The 20200-nt window shown below is 38.3% G+C and overlaps 1 protein-coding gene across 1 annotated transcript in view; it reads left to right on the forward strand.

Annotated features, from left to right (window-relative positions):
* The first annotated feature begins 4653 nt into the window (after nt 1-4653).
* The window catches only part of LOC138349864 (peripheral-type benzodiazepine receptor-associated protein 1-like), a 94419-nt gene continuing 78872 nt past the window's right edge, over nt 4654-20200 (forward strand). Inside the window, exons 1-8 of the mRNA XM_069332429.1 lie at nt 4654-4896; nt 6768-6916; nt 8880-8975; nt 9816-10098; nt 10544-10609; nt 13839-13862; nt 17773-18392; nt 19516-19710. Coding sequence (XP_069188530.1) covers nt 8898-8975; nt 9816-10098; nt 10544-10609; nt 13839-13862; nt 17773-18392; nt 19516-19710 — 1266 coding nt within the window. The 5' untranslated portion in view covers nt 4654-4896; nt 6768-6916; nt 8880-8897. The remainder of the gene's footprint in view (nt 4897-6767; nt 6917-8879; nt 8976-9815; nt 10099-10543; nt 10610-13838; nt 13863-17772; nt 18393-19515; nt 19711-20200) is intronic.

Below are 20200 nucleotides of genomic sequence, written 5' to 3' on the forward strand. Positions count from 1 at the left end.
TACTCAAACATAGATGGGATTACGTTGAAGGCAAGTGAACATAGGGAAAAGATGGAGATGCAGATGCCGGAGTGAAAGGGAAGGTACTCCGCAGGAGAAGGGAGTACCTAAGCAACAGAAAACAGCAAGTCACTCTGAGAGGTGAGGTCTTGGAGTGGCGAGACGTCACCAGTGGAGTCCCTCAGGGATCAGTTCTTGGACATATACTGTTCCTGATATATGTAAACGATCTCCTAGAGGGAATAGACTCGATCCTCTCAATGTTTCCGGACGACGCAAAAATTATGAGAAGGATTAAAATGAAGGAAGATAGTATGAGGCTACAAGATGACCTAAACAATCTGAACGAATGGTCCAACAAATAGCTACTAAAGTTCAACCAAGCAAATGTAAGGAAATTAAATTGGGGGAGGAAATAGCAGGCCAGACACTGGATACAGAATGGGAGATGAAGTCCTTCACGAAACGAACAGAGAGAATAATCTAGGAGTTGATATCACGTCAAGCCTTCTCCCGAAGCCCAAATCAAAAGAATAACATCGGCGGCGTATGCGAGGCTGGCTAAATCAGAACTGCCTTCAGAAACTTGCGTAAGGAATCTTTCAGAACCTTGTATACCACGTATATATGACCAGTCCTGGAGTATGCGGCCCCAGCATGGAGCCCGTACTTTGTAAAGCTCAAGACGAAACTTGAAAAAGTTCAGAGGTATGCCACTAGGCTAGTCCCAGAACTAAGAAGCATGAGTTACGAGGAAAGGCTGAGGAAACTGCACCTCACGTCGCTGGAAGACAGAAGAGCTCGGGGAGACATGATCACCACATACAAGATCTTAGGGGAATTTACAAGTTAGACAAGGATGGATAATTTAACACGGGTGATGCACGCATAAGGTGACACAGGTGGAAGCTGAGTACCCAAATGAGTCACAAGGACGTTAGAAAGAACTTTTTCAGTGTCAGAGTAGTTAACAAGTGGAATGCATTAGGCAGTGATGTGGTGGAAGCTGACTCCATACACAGTTTCAAATGTAGATATGATGGAGCCCAGTAGGCTCAGGAACCTGTAAATCAGTTGATTGATGGTTGAGAGGCGGGACCAAAGAGCCAGAGCTCAACCCCCGCAAGCACAAATAGATGAGAACTCACACACACACAAGGGGCCTCGCGGTCGAGTGGACAGCGTTCTGAGGTCGTAGACCTAAGCTGGGACCGGGTTCGACTCCCGGGAGAGTAAAAAATAAATGGGCAGAGTTTCTTTCACCTGGTGCCCCTTGTTCACCTATCAGTAAACAGGTACCTGGATGTTAGACAGCTGTTAGGTGCTGTTTCCTGTGAATGTGTGCGAGTATTAGAGAGAAATATGTGTAGTAGACATAAAGAGGAAAAATAAATTGGTTAGAAAGGCGGGGTCCAAGAGCTAATATACCTTGGTTCTTCAGATACAAATAGTAAATACACATATTCTAGTGTGTGTATTTGCACATACTAGTACACACACGCAGAAACACAAGCTCAGGCAAATGGGCACACACTTGCGCACGAATATCCTCTCAAGACTAAGCCCGTGTGCACACTTATTATGAAAGAAAAACTCTCATGCGTCGACATTACACACACTAGACTCTGACAGCTTCTTAAGGCACCTCCCTTCTTACGAAAAATATTAATCAGCTTTTTTACTGATAGCTTTTAATCTCCTGATGTCACGAAATGTGCTAGACCAGTCTATTGCACCGTTGACCGTCCCTTTCATACACCTGCCATCTAAGATTCTTTCTTTGCATCCTCAATTATCATTTGTTTCTTACCTACTTATTTTCTAAATCAACTTCATACGCCCCTATTAGTTATGTGCTGTGAGGCTGTAATTGTATTATATTATTGTTCTTCTGCTCCTTATATCTTGTGTCCCATGTTTATTATCTCCTCAGTCATATAAGCAAAAAAAGAGGTGGAAGGAACCCTCAATCTATGTAAACGTGCATATGTTGTGTGTGTATATAATATATATATATATATATATATATATATATATGTTGTACATGTTGTACCTATAGTAGCCAGAACGTCGTACTCGGCCTACTATGCAAGGCCCGATTTGCCTAATATGCCAAGTTTTCCTGATTTTTTTTCCTTTTTTTCTTATTAAATGATAAATTTATCCATTTCATTATGTATGAGTTTATTTTTTTTTTGAGTTAAAACTAACGGAGATATATGTCCCAACCTAACCTATCCATCCTAACCTAACCTAACCTAAACTAACATAACTAAATCAATAATTTATGTTCTTAATATAATATACCAAATATATTTTAAATAAGCTTATTGGAAACAATTTATTATTAATAGAAAAAAAATCACTCGGGTTATTAGGCAAATCGAGTCTTGCATAGTAGGCGGAGAAGTGCATTCTGGCTACTAGGTACGACATATATATATATATATATATATATATATATATATATATATATATATATATATATATATTTATATATATATATATATATATATATATATATATATATATATATATATATATATATATATATATATATATATATATATATATATATATATATAAATATATAAATACACATATATTTAATATATTATTTCTTGATATTCAGAAATTTTATTACATTTGGCTGTCAGTCTCCTGTACACGGCAGCTTGACAGTATGTGATACCGGCAACAAATACTAACAAAGTAACACAACTTCAAAATCAATTGTTGGATATCTAAGGTGAACCTTAAGTGTCACTGAGCATAAAGATCTTAACATCCTCTTGCTAATTATTTGCACACAATTTAACTTCTGGTGAATTTTCAAGGTGAATTTCAAATTTCATTAGAGGCTGTAATGGAAGTTTAAAGAAAATCTTATTTGGTGTTCATTAACCCAGTGTCAGACTATTTACATTCATGTGATAATTTATATCTAATAAAACACCCTAAAAACTAGCGAACAATTAATAAATTGTGAAAAATCTAGTAGCTACTATTCAGTTAAGATTTTCATCGTCATACACTGTCAAACATTATGAACAGTGCCCCCACCCTTTCCCCTAACGACGGAAGGAGTGGACAGCAACTATTCATAACACTTGTCATTGTTTGGTATTTAAAAAGGTCAGGCAGTCCTGGCGTGGTATCAAAGTCACGTTTCTCCAGCTACTAATTCAAAATTTAACATGGTATAAGTTAAACGTAAGATTCACTGTAGGGAACTGCTTCTCCAGTATTTGCAATATAATTACGCGCTTTTTTCAGTCTATAAAAGCCAGCTTTAGAGAAGTCTTCATGAAAATTATATTGTGGTAGTGAAAGAGTTACTCACCTGTTGAGCGTAAATAATAAATATATCTAAATATGACTGCCTCATGATTCAATGTTGATAATACGTTAAGGATACTTGGAATTAACTAGTGCGAGTATTTATTAACTTACTCGTTTACTGTCGACTGTTGATACCATTTATGTGGAGATATACTATGGTTTAAATTGTCTGTGGTAGACTCTTTGATAAACTATATAAAGGAATCTGTTATTTGGCAAACACTAATCATAAGATTTATCCATTAACTCTTACGCCTTCATATTTGCACCGACCACAGGAAGTTCTCTTTGCCTTTTTCTCCAGACTACCTCTATGAAACTCTTCTGTCCTTACTCAACCGACTATAAAAACCCTGTACACCATTCACTGACCATAGAACGGCCCCTGAAATACCCATCACTGATCATAGAACAACCAATTTACACTCGCCCTCGTATCACAGAACATCTCTCTTGCACTTGCAATGGTAACAAATTAAAACAGCAAAATAATCGACAAAAGAGCAAATCCCTAACACTTACCGACCACAGGACTATCCCCTCACTCCCCATGCACTTATCTCCCTCTCATGCATGCATGGGTATTTTCGTTTGAGCTGCTTACTTTATTTTTAAGTAATAATTCAGCAATTTCCATTGTCCTGAGAATAGGTTGAATTTGATTATTGAATGTAATATAGAAATACGCGAAGCAACAGCGTAGTATGCTCTGGCTTTACCAAAAGTTGCATTTTCAAGAATATAAGGTATTACGAGGAACAATTAATAATGTTTTTTTAAGGTTTTAGAGATTAATTACAACCTGAATGTGTTAAAAATTCTTATGAATATTTGTTTATTTATTTTAACTTTAATTCTAAATATGACCCAAAAAGTATAACAATCAGAACATATTTAAATATATATCAGAGGTAGACCTCTTTTGTACCTTATATACTTAAAACAGTATGAGCTTGTTCCTAGCAGTGGCTGAGGACCATGAAGCAGATTTTACAAATTAGTCTCATAATATTTGCTTAATAGATTTAACAGAAAAAAGTATTGTAACGTAGTTGAATTTCATGAGGTCTAGTGAAAAATCACCAGGTTGATCCCAGTCACCGTTTCTTTTTTTTATTTTATATATATTATTTCCAGGAAAGGGTAGATTTATTTGTCGAGATATGTTTTCAAAAGCTGATACTAAGAGAACATTTTTATTTCACACTCTTAAGCTTAACCTAAGAATTAGCGCAATATCATGTTACTAAAAATATGCATCTCTCGGCGAATCCAATATCTATCCCTGATAAAAAAAAAAACGGGTGTAAAGAGGATTATCTTGGGGCAACAAGGCAGATGGTGGCACAGGTGTTGATCCCACCCCTTCCAGGTTTGCCGGACCCTCCCGTGGACGTGCAGGTGGAGCCAGGCCCTCAAGACGGATCACCTTCTCGTCACTTGGCTACCTGTCACCATCAACAGCACCGGCGGCACTTCCAAACGGCGCTCCCGTCACCGGATACGCTGTCTATGCCGACGGCAAGAAGGTCACCGAGGTTGAGAGTCCCACAGGTGAGTCTTTCTGCCATTTGGTGAGAGATACTGATTATTTTTATTAACTTGGATAGGTGTGTGATTGTTTGGAGGTTTGTTGGTATATTTGGATGTGGGCGGGTTTTCCGGTCTGTGGTAAGATTGGGCTGTATATTAGGCGGGTTTGGATATGTGTGGGTGTTTTTGGATGTTTATGGCCTGTTTAAGTTTCATGTTTGTGTGTGTGTGAGCGCTATGAGGTGTAATTTAGGCATAGTTGGGCGTGTTTGTAAGTTTGTGAGTCCGTTTCGATGTTGAAGTGTTTGGGTATTCGTACTAGATGCACTCACATGCATGTATTTGTTGGACAGAGTTTCCAAACATTATGATGAACCACAAACCTCAGATGGCTTGAATGAATGTGAAGTTTTATGTTTAGGAAACAGTAAACAATTTATTACACATGATTTAAATTCATTAATCTTATCATCAATGCTGTTTTTCTCTGCTCATTGAGTCTTTGTTCACTCTATAGTAGTTAGTAATTACAAAATACCCTCGAGCTTTTATGTTTATACACAGCGCAATACATAGTCATTATTAGTTTACCCATATGTTCATGAATGACATCTTGTTCTGTATTTCCTACCCTCTTCATTGCTTCCAATCATATTCATTGACCTCCTCTGTAACCATCCATTCCTTCTACCCCACCATCTGATTTAACTGGGATACGTTACGCGGACATTTGATACGCATTGCTACACGAAATATAAAATTGGGTAAGCTCTTTTTTTCATGGCATACAAATTCCCCCTCAAAAGCACATCCGAGCATCACACGAAAGACGTTGGTGCGTACACCTTGTCAACCATTCATAATCCTTATTCGTAGAAGGATACGAACAAGCTTTGGGACGTCACGAGGCTCCTGCCAATCGATCTGATTGGATTTTCCTATTGCTTGAACTGATATGGGATAAATAAGACGTTGAAAAATTGCAGCGTGCAAGGTTCCCAGCCGGTTTAGTTTTACTGCTGTGGATGCGCAAGCTGGATAGCTTATTATCGATGAGATCTCATTACTCGGAGAGAATATTTCTGTCGGCATACTAGCCTTTGATCTGGGAACTTCAAACGGATGCATTTCTCCGTAAGTATTTTTTTAATAAATATTTGAAAAATGATACATATTTTCCTGTACTTTATTTTCTGCTTCAAGGGGCTATAATAAATAAATACGCATGTATCATTGGCTATATATTATTTGCCACCAAACGTACTGATGTACATGTCTTTTTAGGTTCACTTTCTCTTATTTGCTGAATCAGTCTTGCACGCCTGGTAGACCTGGAAGAGCCGTCTCAAATTCTGGATCCTACAAAGTGGATAAAAAAAAAGTGAATTTGTTTGTAGCTTTACAAACAAATCAAAGATTTTAGGATTGTTCGTTAATATTTGATGAAAAATTAAATCACAATCGTTATTCTAACATCAATTTTGTTTTTCGTTGCTATTGATGTGTGTCTGAGATCGCTGTAAATAAAACTGTATTCTCGCATAATATTAATGTGGTGCTGAATTCCGTAAAATTCTCACTGCCATTATCCAGCGTGGCTTATAATAGGCACACTCGCTGACCTTGCTTGACCATTCTCCAGATTTTACTAGACCCTACTGTAGTCCTTGCCTAACCTTCGGGCAGACCCTGCTAGGCCTTCTAGCAGACCTCACTAGACATTAATGTATACCTTGCAAGGCCTTATTATTAATATTAATTATTATTTACTATTATTTATTATTAATAATAATTTATATTTATTATTATTAATATTAATAAAGCAGACACGCTGCATTACTACCTTCATAATCATTATAAGAATCATAAAATGTTTTATATTACTCCCTCAGGTGACCACGCCCTAATTGACCTGACGAAGATACCAGGGTTCGAGCCCAAGCAGGTGACGGTGCGGACTAAGAGCAGGGACAGTGTATCTGGTGACTCTGTGCCCAGTCAGATACCCACCCACTTCGGCCGTGGGCGTGGCCGAGGCAAGGTGAGCTCCTATGTCCCGATTATTTGTGACCGTGAAAGATTTTGCAGCTTTTGTCACTGGATGATGAGTTTCTACTTCATCTGTAGCTTATTGATGGGTTTCTAATTTATCTGTATATTTTGAAAGCGTCTCTCTACTTCCTCTATATATTTGTAATGTCTCTACTTCCTCTGTATATTTTTCATGTGTGTACTTCCTCTGCAACCTGTTGATAAGTCTACTTCCTCTGTTGCTTGTTGATAAGTTTTCTATTTTCTATGTACCTAAACAAACACACACACACACACACACACACACACACACACACACACACACACACACACACACACACACACACACACACACACACACACACACACACACACACACACACACACACACACAGCACACTCATCGGTCCTGGAACCAATTAAATTTCTAATATACGTAAATGACATGTCAACAGGAGTCGAGTTTCATTTGTAGATGTTAGCGGACCTCGCGAAATTAATGAAAGGAATTATGACGGATTCCTGTCTCAGAATAAGTAGAGGAAACAAAAAACAAAATTACACGAAATACACAAAATATTTTATATACTAATGCCCTATATAACAAAAATGTAACTGATAAATAAATAAAAAAAATATGAATTACAAACTGCATGGAGTAGTGGTTAACACACTCGGCCCCTTAAAGTCAGGACCTCTGTTCGAATCTTGGAAGGAGAAGAGCGATTGGTCACCAATCCGTCCCTCCATTCGGCCCAGTGCACCCAACAGTAATTGGATACGTAGGTGTTGAAAGATTGCTGGGGCGTGATCTGCGATTAGCATGGCGCAGGGTAACCTAACCCGATATCACTAATACAATATGTATCAATTTAGATTAGGTTATATAATTTTTTTAGAACCAAGAAGTCCGAGATCTTCTTTACCGAGATTATAATGACCGGTGTATATTTACACTGAGAATAAGACCTCAGGTCCCATGCTAAGGATACTAATAAATTACTTTGTATCAAGCACGTACTAGGAAGTATTAGGAAGTACTAGGAAGCCTCGGAAGAGCCTTTCACATGTCTTTAAACTATTTTACATAATTAAAAGTAAGACGACGTGAAGACAGCAACAGTTGTGATGGTAATTAGAATATGTTCACAACGTTTATCCTGTATAATGCAAATACATAAAAATTATGTATAGAATGTTGCAGCTAAATAGATTTTACCATGATTCTGTGTTAAGTAGGGAGAGACAGTGAGGAAAGAACCTTCAGCTTCTCTTTACCTCGTATATCCAACCAATACTAGTATCTTAACTAGGAATTTTAGTTGGAACTGTTTCAATAAATATTAGTAGAGACCAATATGTCTCTTAATATGGGAGTCCGCTAAGTCTCAACCTGCTATTCTGTCATTATTAGCAGTCAGACACAGACAAACGCAGCTTCATCTCTCCCTCTCCCTCTCTCTCTCCCATTCTTCCTCTCTCTCTCTCCCATTCTTCCTCTCTCTCTCTCTCTCTCCCTCTCTCACTCTCTCACACCCCTTCCCCCCCTCCGCCTTCCAATTATTCCTTTTGCGCTTCTGCACGAAACTATTATACACCTGTTTTATATATATATATATATATATATATATATATATATATATATATATATATATATATATATATATATATATATATATATATATATATATATATATATATATATATATGTATGCAATAGGAATAAAACTAGTTTACAAATTCTTGATATGTTGTGTTAACCATTATTTTATTTTATGCACTGTGCATATTTTGTTTATTGGTTTCCTAGAATCCCTTATATAATTTGCGTATTTATGTCTGTTTCTAATTAAGTTCCTCTTTTGATGTAATGCATTATTTTTAATTGCATGAGTTTTATAAATCACCCCAGCTTTACTTTTAGTTTTTTGGTTTATTTAGCCTCATTCCCCTCCCCTCCCTCATCTCAACAGTTTGCAGAAGATGATGAAATGTTGAACTCAGACATGGATCGCCCCTCCGAGTTGTCAGATATTGCTGAAGAGAGTGAAACTGAGTTGTCTGAAGAGGTAACTAGACGCCTGTGATAGCACCATCGCTTCTTCTTCTCCTATACGCAATTGTATTTGATTGGTTGTCTGAATGTAGCCAGGTTTCTCATTTAGTTTTATATTTTTTTAGTTATAAAGGACATCACATGAAGTCTGTCTGTATATGATTTAAATTAATTAATTTGTACATTTAGTGAAGTATTAACCACTGGGCCTCATTTATGATTCCTTGAGTGTACAATATGTCAATTAAGCCAGCTCGTCAACTTTTAAAGCAAGGTATTACGAAATCCAGTGTATATGACTGTCTCATTTAAATTATTTTATTTTGTAATGGTTTTTAACGTTCAAGTTAGAACTAATTCAAAATGTGCTCTTTACTTGTCACACATATTTATCACGGTCCTAGAACACATCTTGTATTTAAACTCACCAGAGAAATTTTATGTTGGCTTATCCAGAGTTGACGAGTAAAAAAAAAAATATTTCTACCATTTGCTTGAGCCTCATGAAAATATATAATATAATCTTAGAAAGTTATATGTAAGACAGCTTATTGAGAGTACAGATATTTTGTTTTTACAGACAAGCTTTCCTGTGTGACCTGCTGGCGAGGGTCGAGTCATTTTCGTGGGGACCTGTAGATCAATATCGAGAGTTGGGAGGTGCTGGGCTGGGCGGGGTTGGGGTGGGGGAAGATCCTGGGACGTGAGGCATGGCGCTGGCGGGGAGGGGCATGGGGGAGCACGGTGAGGGCGTACAGGGGGTAGGACACACCAGGTGTAAGACTCGGCCGGCAGTGGCTGCGAGGGCCTCGGCCTGACTGCTGTTTTAAGATCAGTTCTCTTATCTTGACAGGACATGCATGCCGATGGCCATAAACCAGGCCCGCAACATGGCCTGCCTGGGCCACACCACGGTCCCGTTGGCCCACACCACGGCCCGCCTGGCCCTCACGCTAGTGGCCCTGGGACTCTACGTGATAGATTATTGGGGCGTCGTGGAGCCCCAGCTCCAGGTGTTCGAACTGATCATTTGGGTCAGACCATCTTGGACCACGAAGATAACCTCAGCGACAAGGAGATCTACCCGGGCCACCAACAGGGGCAACAGGGCCCCCACGCCCCCATCCCGGCCATAGGTGAGTGTTGCCACGCCCTCTGAGTCCACCCCGACCACCTGCGGCCACGGGAGGAGTGGTAGCAAAGCCGCATGTGATGGCGCGGGCGGCAGGTGCTAAGAATGTCTGGCTCACCACACTGCTGCTGCTGGCGATGCTTCCACACCGTAAACATTGTTCTGCTTTGCTTCACTCTCTTTTTACTCATGCTAATAAATCTCATTAGATTGAAAAATTCTTGTATCTATAGAGCTATAGGAAAATTCATGAATAACCTAAATAATATAATGAATAATAAGTATAATTTGGAATTAACTTTATTCAATATATGAGGTACCGTAAATAAACTGAGGTTTCATTTCATATTTAAGGTTCCGTATCTATAGATAATAGTTTTCATTGGGCAAGATGAATAAGATTCGCGTTTTCTCTCCCTCAACCTCCCTCCCTCACTGGCTCTTGGCAGGCCCCACAAGGAGTGGTTTGGCCAGACTCTCAAACTCTTTGTTCAATACCATAGGGCAGTTAAAAGGTAAAGAACGCACATGCTCCTTCATAACATAATGGAAATTGTACATAGTTTGAATGGATACCCCCAAGCAATCCTTAGACTCTGTAGGAGAGACTTTAGACGTCGTAAGTCTTCTTTTTAGCCGTCTTATGTAGTGAGTTTCAGACTTTTTTAAGTGTAGTCTTGGTGAATAGTGTTTTACAGTATGTGGCTCTCCTTTTGTATTAACGAGAGCCTTCAGATATATCCATGTTTCAGTAGTGTACATAATTTTGAGAGTATCTGAGTAGAATTTTTCCGATTATAATCTCTTTGAGGACAGATTAAAGTAAGACAGTTCGATGTCATGTTTGTATGAAAGCCTAAGATGAGTCAACGGTTCCCATCCTCCATGTTTGTCAAATTTGAGCGAACATTTTGGACCGGAAGCGGTCTTGATTTCTTCCAATATTTTTGGGTAAAATGTTTTCGCTTTAAAATACGTGACGGAGGCAGATGTATTCCTCCTCGTCCACTTTACACTCGCTATATCACTTTTTGCACATCACTTATCATTTTTTTGCACATAACTTATCTTTCTTTTTGCATAGCACTTTATCACTTGATAAAGACACGCTTTACCACCCGGCTTTCCTCGCCACCATGTTGTACAACAATTTTGTTTAATCGTATATTTTTAAACACGTTACACTGACTTAGCTACTTCACTCTGCTTAATCACTGAGTATATAAAAGCATTAAAAGTGTTATGCTATGCGAAATCCTCTCACCTGTGCATGTCTTTGAATCAGATGTCATTATGTCGACGGTGATGGACAGTGAGAGAATGATACACGGTGAATTTGTGTTTAAATATATATAATTACAGCACGTATGGATATATGTGTGGCTGTGTGCACGAGCTGTTGTATGTATGGGTGTATGAATACAGGCACGTGGCTACTTGGCCTCTGTGGGGACCAGGGTTTACAATATGAGGCTGGGAAAAGATAGGCAGAAATATCCTTTAGCTAAGAGTAACATAAAATCTGTACAATGCACAATTTACCTTCAGCCTTCCTCATTCTCCTCCACTCTGCCACTTGGACTGGACGGTAGGGCTACAGTCTCGCTTCTTGCAGGTCGGTGCTCAATTCCCGACCGTTCAAGTGACTGGGCATCATTCCTCATACACACACACACGCACACACACACACACACACACACACACACACACACACACACACACACACACACACACACACACACACACACACACACACACACACACACACACACACACACACACACACACACACACACACACACACACACACACACACACACTGAAGCCCACATAAAAATAATAACATCGGCGTATGCGAGGCTGGCCAACATCAGAACTGCCTTCAGAAACCTGTGTAAGGAATCCTTCAGAACTTGTATACAACATATGTAAGGCCAATCCTGGAGTATGCGGCCCCAGCATGGAGCCCGAACCTTGTCAAGCACAAGATGAAGCTGGAAAAAAGTTCAGAGGTATGCCATGAGGATAGTCCCAGAAGTAAGAGGCATGAGTTGCGAGGAAAGGCTACGGGAAATGCACCTCACGACACTGGAAGACAGAAGAGTAAGGGGAAACATAATCACTACCTACAAAATTCTCAGAGGAATAGACAAGGTAGATAAGGATAAATTGTTTAACACGGGGGGTACGCGAACAAGAGGATACAGGTGAAGACTTAGTACCCAAATGAGCCACATGGACATTAGAAAGAATTTTTTCAGTGTCAGAGTAGTTAACAAATGGAATGCAGTAGGCAGTTATGTGGTGGAGGCTGACTCCATTCTCGGATTCAAATGTAGATGTGATAAAGCCCAGTAGGCTTAGGAATCTGTACACCAGTTTATTGACAGTTGAGAGGCAGGACCAAAGAGTCAGAGCTAAACCCCCGCAAGCACAACTGGGTGAGTACAACTACGTGAGTACATTCTCTCTCATTCATTCACACACATACACGCAAATATACATACACACAACAATTTACAGACATATCACCATACACCGCTAACAAAATATACAGTACTATTATATATTCATATGGCGTTCACATATACATGCATATAGTAATATACATATTAAAATTATATATAAGAACTTTTACTATGGACTAATTGCTAACTGAAATCAATAAACGTTTGATTCATGAGTTAAGAGTAGACAACACATTGTTTGTAGAGAATTGCACCGAGTAGTGTAGAGGTCAAGATGTCATTTACCCTTGGCTCTGTTGTACATATCTTCACGGCCCTCTACATACTTTAGAGCATTAAGGTTTAGCTAATGTACTGTATGTTTTTCTATACATTTCATATAAATAAAATATTATACTTTCATGTTTTGATAATTTATTTATATTCTTTGATACTTATTAATATATTTGTAGTTTATGATATATAATTTATTCTTTTTTCTTATATATCTTTATAACTATATATTTTTGGATTTGAGGATTTTGGTTTCATCATAATTTACATTTTATTTAACAGATTACTATATTTATATAGAAATATATCATTATATTTTATAATTCTAGATATAATTTTATTAAATCAATAATTGTAATTCTTGTTGTTGGTGGATACTGTTGTTTTATGTTTTCTACTCCCTTCTTTTAATTTAAACTGAAATACTTTATTCATAAATGTATGCGCATTTATGAATATAGATAGGATCTGTTTTATTTTTTTCTGCTCCGAGTTTTCTGTTTATTTCAGTTAGATATAGAATATTCTAACTAATAATCCTTCAGTTATAGGAGTAACTTAGGCACAGGAAACCCCCGCACGAGGTCATATAGCCAGTGTCTGTTATAGATAATCAGCTGATCACGATCGTTGATGATTTTGATCTCTTAGTGACTGCTCTCACCGCAGCTGTTCCTTGTCCTTCCACATGGTCGTGATCAGTTGGAATTATTATATGTAGAAAATCCTAAATGCTGGAGTTTAGATTTTTTTAAACTTAAAAAGTGTCATCTGTTAGTCTCAGTATTCCTGTCTTGAGATATATTCTAAACTGGCTTCAGTAATCACAGCAGAGAATCTTGCTATACACATTCAGAGTCTGTCTTTTATAGCACTTTTTCATATTCTCTACAAGTTCTAAGTCTTAACTGTATCAATCTGTATTTTCAATCATTATATATTTTTTGAGTTTGACTTTACTTCCATGTTTGTCAGAGCCTGAACCATCTCTTTCCCCTACCAGGCAAAGGCGCCTCCCGTGTCAGACGTAAGTACCAACGCCTTCTACAAGACCAAAAAAAGGGTTACACAATTTTCTTTGGCTTTTCTCAATTTCTGTAGAATATTAATTTTGAGAATGGTTTTAGTTTCATGATATTCTTTTTGTTTGGTAGATTTTGGGTTCCTGAGGATTTGTGTTTGAGAGCTGACCTTTTGGACTGGCCTTATAGCCGTATTTATGGTTGTGAAAAATATAGAAACTAATGTTTGGGTCAAGGATTCCTTAGCTTCTACTTTGGTTGTTACTTGTATTTAACATTCTATCAACTTAAATATGCCGCTGGGCTCATTGTTGTAATTTCTACTGCTTTTAGTTTGTCTTGTTTGAGTATTAACAGAAATAAGTGCCTGAACAACTGGTTGCCATTCTTGGACTAAGGGTTTCAGAACATTTCTGTCTTGGGTTGAAGTCATACGAACCATGTTTCTGTCCTTTGTTTCAGAGACTCTGAGGTCCAGTTTTTGAAGATAAATTGCCGTAATGGATTACTGCATTTGATTTATGGTCTTTTAAATTAAGATATTTTGAATTGGCGTTTCGGAATTGAAGGCTGGGGATATATGGACTTGGCCCCTGATGGTCGAATGCCCTATTTCCAGATTTTATTTTTAACCTGTAGTTTTCAGGTTTTATTTCTGAAGTAAGGCTTTTTAGTAAAGTTTGAGGCCCTGATAGAATCCGCCGCTTTAAGCAAAAATTTCAGGCTGAGGTGAAATTATGTTTGCAAGGCAATAAATTAAAAAAATTAAAAGACGCGACGTCTAAGTTAAGACCAGAGATATCTGTTGTGCCTTTCTCCAAATTGGAAGTAAAATCCATCTCGAATTAATAATGAACTTATAGTTCATCAATCAGTAACGATATTCATAAATAATTAGTCACTTAAAATTGGCATAGTTAAAAAATTAAATACTTTTAATTCATTTACTCAAGGAAAAAGTTATTCAAATAGCCCAACACTGATCATTCTAATTATTATATTTATTATTAGTTTACAAAGCACATATATGAAGAAATGTGAAATTAGCGAGGATCGGTTGGATCTTAATATAAATATAAAAGCACATTACGCTTTAGTTTTGACGATAGATATAAGGAATTGGTCGACCTGTCAAACAACGAAGAACAAAAAAAAAATCCTTCAAAATAATTTATGAAGCTTGAGATACAGAAATGGAAAAAGCTGCTTCAATAATAATTGCTTGTCTGATGTATAATTGGGTACTTAAGGAAAGAATACCGCAAGTTCATCAGTTCGAGAAGCCTCACAGAGCAACTTTTAAACTTTCTGGAGTTCAAATAACACAATTTCGTCCGAATGAAAAGTTTGAGATTTGACCATTTTAATACCGAAGGTTGATTCCATTCAAGCACAATGACTTAATTGATATGGTAACGTCTTGTCGAACCTTTTTTTTCTCTGTGAAAAAGGAATGAAATTTGTTTTAAAGTTTCATCCACATTTCAGATTTACTATTATATTTTCCTTAGAATTACTACTAATACTGATGATAATACTAATTTCAACATATTTAATAGTAATTGATAATAATAATTGTAGATAATCGAAACATGTAGCAATTAAACTCAGTTACGTACTATTAAAACATTTCATCGGGTTCATTATTATTGAATGTGAAATGTGAAAGATTCTACACCTGGCTTACTGCATCATTTTGTAATTATTTAATCGAATCAGACATCTTGAAAAATAACCTTCCAATTTCAGAATAAGTTTCAGCAGTTCAAGCGAATGTTTCAAATAACATATCAACATATTGGTTGATCACTTTCAGTTGTGGAATGTCGACTTCAAATGTAGTCTTATGTAGTCTGTATTCCTCTGCTTTACTGTTTATAAGAACAAATAGCCATGAGAGCTGTTTATAACTGCAATCTTCCTTCGCTTAGAATCTTATATTGTGTTTGTGGTCTGCAGAAGGTATATACTTTGTTGGAAGACAGCAATTTGGTTTTAGTGAAGATATTCACCAAAATAAGATTAGTACTTTGTCGTAGGCCAATGAGCATTTTTAGAAAGATTTGAAGGTTTGATAGGAATGTACGCTTTTTGGAAGAGCAAAGCTTACGAATTAAACGCTTGCCAAATCAAAAGAACAGCCTATTACTGCACTGTGTGCAGTGCTGTGGTCTTTTCTTCCTTACTTATATAATAATTTGTATTGCATTTGGTTTCTGGTTCAGTCTCTTACTTTATCTGACCCTCTCATATTATTCTCTTTAAATAGTCGTTTTAGCTTCAATAATCCATTCTTAGTTCTGTAAGTTTCTTTTTCTCTTAAATAGTCTGCTCAGTAAAATAATTACACTGTTAGAAGCATTTGTTATGTTTAACGTTTTAGTTTGCTCGCTTAATATCTTCTCAACACCCGCATTGTTATTTATCTGCTTGTGACACACTTCCTCGTTTCCCTCCATGTGATGCCTCCGCCATGTTTTGACACACTAGAGAGAGGTCTCTCTCTCCCCTCAGTTCCTTTTTCCCCTCCATGTAATTGTTCTACAATGTTTTTCCAAACAACGGCAGATTTCACGCTCGACACCTCCCGGCTAAGACTTTGTTCTGTTAATCCACGTGTAACGCGTTGTCTTTCCTTCCCCACACTCTCAGAGTAATGTACCTGTATAGAACCATCCAACAGCATTTCTGAAATTGGCCAAGACAAGATTATTATAAGGTCAAAGGAAAACGTTAATTTATGGAAATGAGAAAACTAATTAATCTACACTTGAGATTTTGCATTTAGAAAGCTCAGTTTTTTGCAAGAACGTCTTAATCACCCAAGGCACGCTCCCGTTTTCGCCTTTTACGGAATATATATATATATATATATATATATATATATATATATATATATATATATATATATATATATATATATATATATATATATATTCTCTCTACTACAATATGCACTGACATATTTCATTTAGTGCACTAGTAGATGGGTGCTTCACACACACACTGGCAATTATATAGGTCACTGTCGATCTGCAGGTACACACATGAGTATCTCATGTGTGTACTCAGAACACCAGAGGTTGACTTGATGAACACTTCTGATAGGATAGCTCGAGACATCAGTAGTGTTGGTAAATGATAGAAAAGGAACAACTCATCCTCTAAAATGATAGTTCATATAGAAATCATACCTGTACAATTGATATTTTAAAGGTCATAAAAAATTATGCAATAACCAAATTTCACTTCCTCTAGATCAATGTTGTTATTTTAGATTTAACTACTCGGAACAAAACGTTCCAAGCAGCACGGGCTATAGTGGTCCCATCGTAATTACCTGGCACAGAAGATGTGCGCTCTAGGTCTAATACAATCATCCCTAGGCGAATTAATATTAATATTATGTATAATTTTATATATCTATGTCGTATATCTGACGCAGGAGAGTAATTTCAATCTAGTTCATACTTGAATCATTATGCTGATCGGCGACTTATAACAAAATTAGCAAAAAAATAATTAACTAATGTGGCTGAATGAAGCTCAGGGATAGGAAGGAAACACTGAAATTTTCATTTGATGAAACTCGTGTAACTGTTAATACTATTTCACCAGAAACATTAGGATAAGGGGTATAACTTCTGGGGTATATATTACTAATGACATCAACAAACACTGACCTTGATGGAGAATACTGGTGTCTCTGCACATTTGTTTAGCTTGTTCCATAGGTTTTCAATATTGTAAGCCTTCCCCTTGACATTGCACTAACTCACCGTGGAATGTCTTGATACCTGCCATCACACTACACAGTATGGTCGAAACCTTACCCATCCAGGTAGTCGTAGTTACCTTGGTAGTTTCCAGTGGTTTATGTGAGTGAAGCATCCACTAATCCGAGCTTCTCTACAGAGATAACCAAAGACAACGAGGGTCACGGTTCGCTAGAAGCTTTCAACGAAGAAGACTACGAAGTTGGGCCAGGTGGGCGAGGACGCTTCGACCCACGAGCCCCTCCTCCTAGGTCACACCAGGAGAGAGGTCGGCCCCCTCCCCCTCCGCACCAGCACCGACCTCTACCACGAGACGTGCGAGAACCCCGCGAGGGGCGCGACCCCCGTGACCCCCACTACCGAGAAGGGCGAGACCCTAGAGATCCTAGGGAGAGACGAGACCCCCATATGCGGGAGCCCCACCCCCCACCGCGAGATCCTCGCGACCCCCGCGACAGGTACGAAGGCGAGGGACGCCATCGAGGAGGAGAATACGGGCGTGAATACGGGCGTGGCGAGGGTCGTGGGCGTGCTGGCAGCGGACCAACCGGGGATCAGCACACCCGGATCTTCGTGGCACTGTTTGACTACGACCCACCCACGATGAGTCCAAACCCTGACGCGTGCGACGAGGAGCTGGGGTTCCGGGAGGGGCAGCTCATCAAGGTGTTCGGAGACAAGGACCCCGACGGCTTCTACTGGGGCGAGGCGGGGGGCCACTCAGGCTACGTCCCCTGCAACATGGTGTCTGAAGTGCAGGTTGGTGACTAAATCTTTTAAGTTATGAAGATATTGAGATTTGAATCTGTGCCTCTTTTAGAGGGAGGTGATGTATATCTTTATTTTCCTCTGAATAATAAAGATAATGTATACATAAAATTAAATTCTTACATCTTAAAAGTTTATTTTGCATTGAATTTAACTTCGGTAAAAAAGTCATTAGCTGTATAACAGTAGTAAGCATCCATCAGTGTCAGGAGACTGGAGTTGCAATCTGGTTGTCGGGTTGGAGTGGCCTCTCCAGGGTGCTAGGCCAAGGTAGGTTGATATAGGTGAGTCACCCACGCAGAAGGTTCCCCCTCTCCACGGCGCCGAAAGTCTCCAATGGAAAGGCAAACGCCAATGCTATTGGCTTCAGCGCCATCGCAGGAACTACCAAAATGAGGTTGAAGGCAACATCGAACTGCCCTTGGGGCTCCAGCTCCGGAGGTTTAACAACACTAGTTCTAATTAATATGTGCCATAAATAACATTAGACTGAATATCCAAACAGGTTCCGGAGCTTAGTTTTGAACCATAACCAATATTGTTTCATTCATTCAAACGAAATGTAACATATAATGTCCTTAGTGATTTATTATCCACAATAAAGTGACTGAGACACATTTCCACAAATTTCAGTACAAAAATTTAGGAAGACTTGCATAACATTTCTTGCCTTAACAGTAAAGGACTTCCTGATGTCCATGTTACTGGAACGTTTTAATAATACCATCCACATGTGATTCAGATATATCCTGTTCCGAATGTCACACTCACCCAACTTGAATAAAAAAAATCCTCGTATTTTAGGTGTTTTCCTCTTCATATCTCATAATTTTCCAGCATTGTTTCTTTATTTAAATCATATAAATCAGCAGCACATATAAATGGGATTCTCTTTTCAGGCTCAACAAAAACAAAAATACCCTTATCACGTATTTAATTTTTGTTTTAAAGCTTCAAATCATTAATACCGTGAACGTTCCAAAGCAGGATTCCCAATGCAACGTTTCAGCAGTTTTTCTTGTCAGTATTAAGACCTGTTTCTGTTCTAGAGTTGGTTCCAGTGAGACTCTAGCTTTTATGACTCACTAGTAACATGCAATTCCTCATCATTCAGGTCGACGACGACCGGGTGGCACAGGAGCTCCTGAAGGAGTCAGAGACCGGAAGACGCCGACGGGATGGCTCAGTTGGACGCCGTGGCCACCAAGGAGACCGCTGGGGTGACATTTACGCCAACATGCCCATCCGCAAGATGATTGCCATGTACGATTATGACCCGCAGGAGCTCTCACCTAACGTGGACTCAGAGGTAGGCGCTGTCGTTGGGTCGGCCACCTATACTCGTCTGATTCGTAGTCGTTTTGTTTGCAGATTTGGATATTAACTTTAATCAGGGTTTCCGTTGGAAATTATTGTAACTAGTCATTGATGTTGCATTGCAATGTCCTTCTCGACAGTGGTATTTGCTCTCATTGCTAGCACTATGAGTATTGATAAATATATACATTAAATATTATCAGAATATTTTATCGGCGAAAGACACTGGTATTTCGTTACATAGTATACACGTGAGAGGAGCGAGAAAACTCGAACTCTAACTTATTCACCTTTGGTATCTTGGTGCACGACCATCTGTCGCTGAAGACCATTCTCATGTTCATCCACTGGGTCCTGAGTGCTCAGAAAAGGAAGTATACTGAGAATATTGTTTCATTAATGACAAGTTTTTCATAATAATGAGAATAATAATTCATAATAGATCATCATAATGTATAACATCATTATACATTATGATCAAT

The sequence above is a fragment of the Procambarus clarkii genome, chromosome 27 (genome assembly GCF_040958095.1).
Source record: "Procambarus clarkii isolate CNS0578487 chromosome 27, FALCON_Pclarkii_2.0, whole genome shotgun sequence".
Lineage (NCBI taxonomy): Eukaryota > Metazoa > Arthropoda > Malacostraca > Decapoda > Cambaridae > Procambarus > Procambarus clarkii.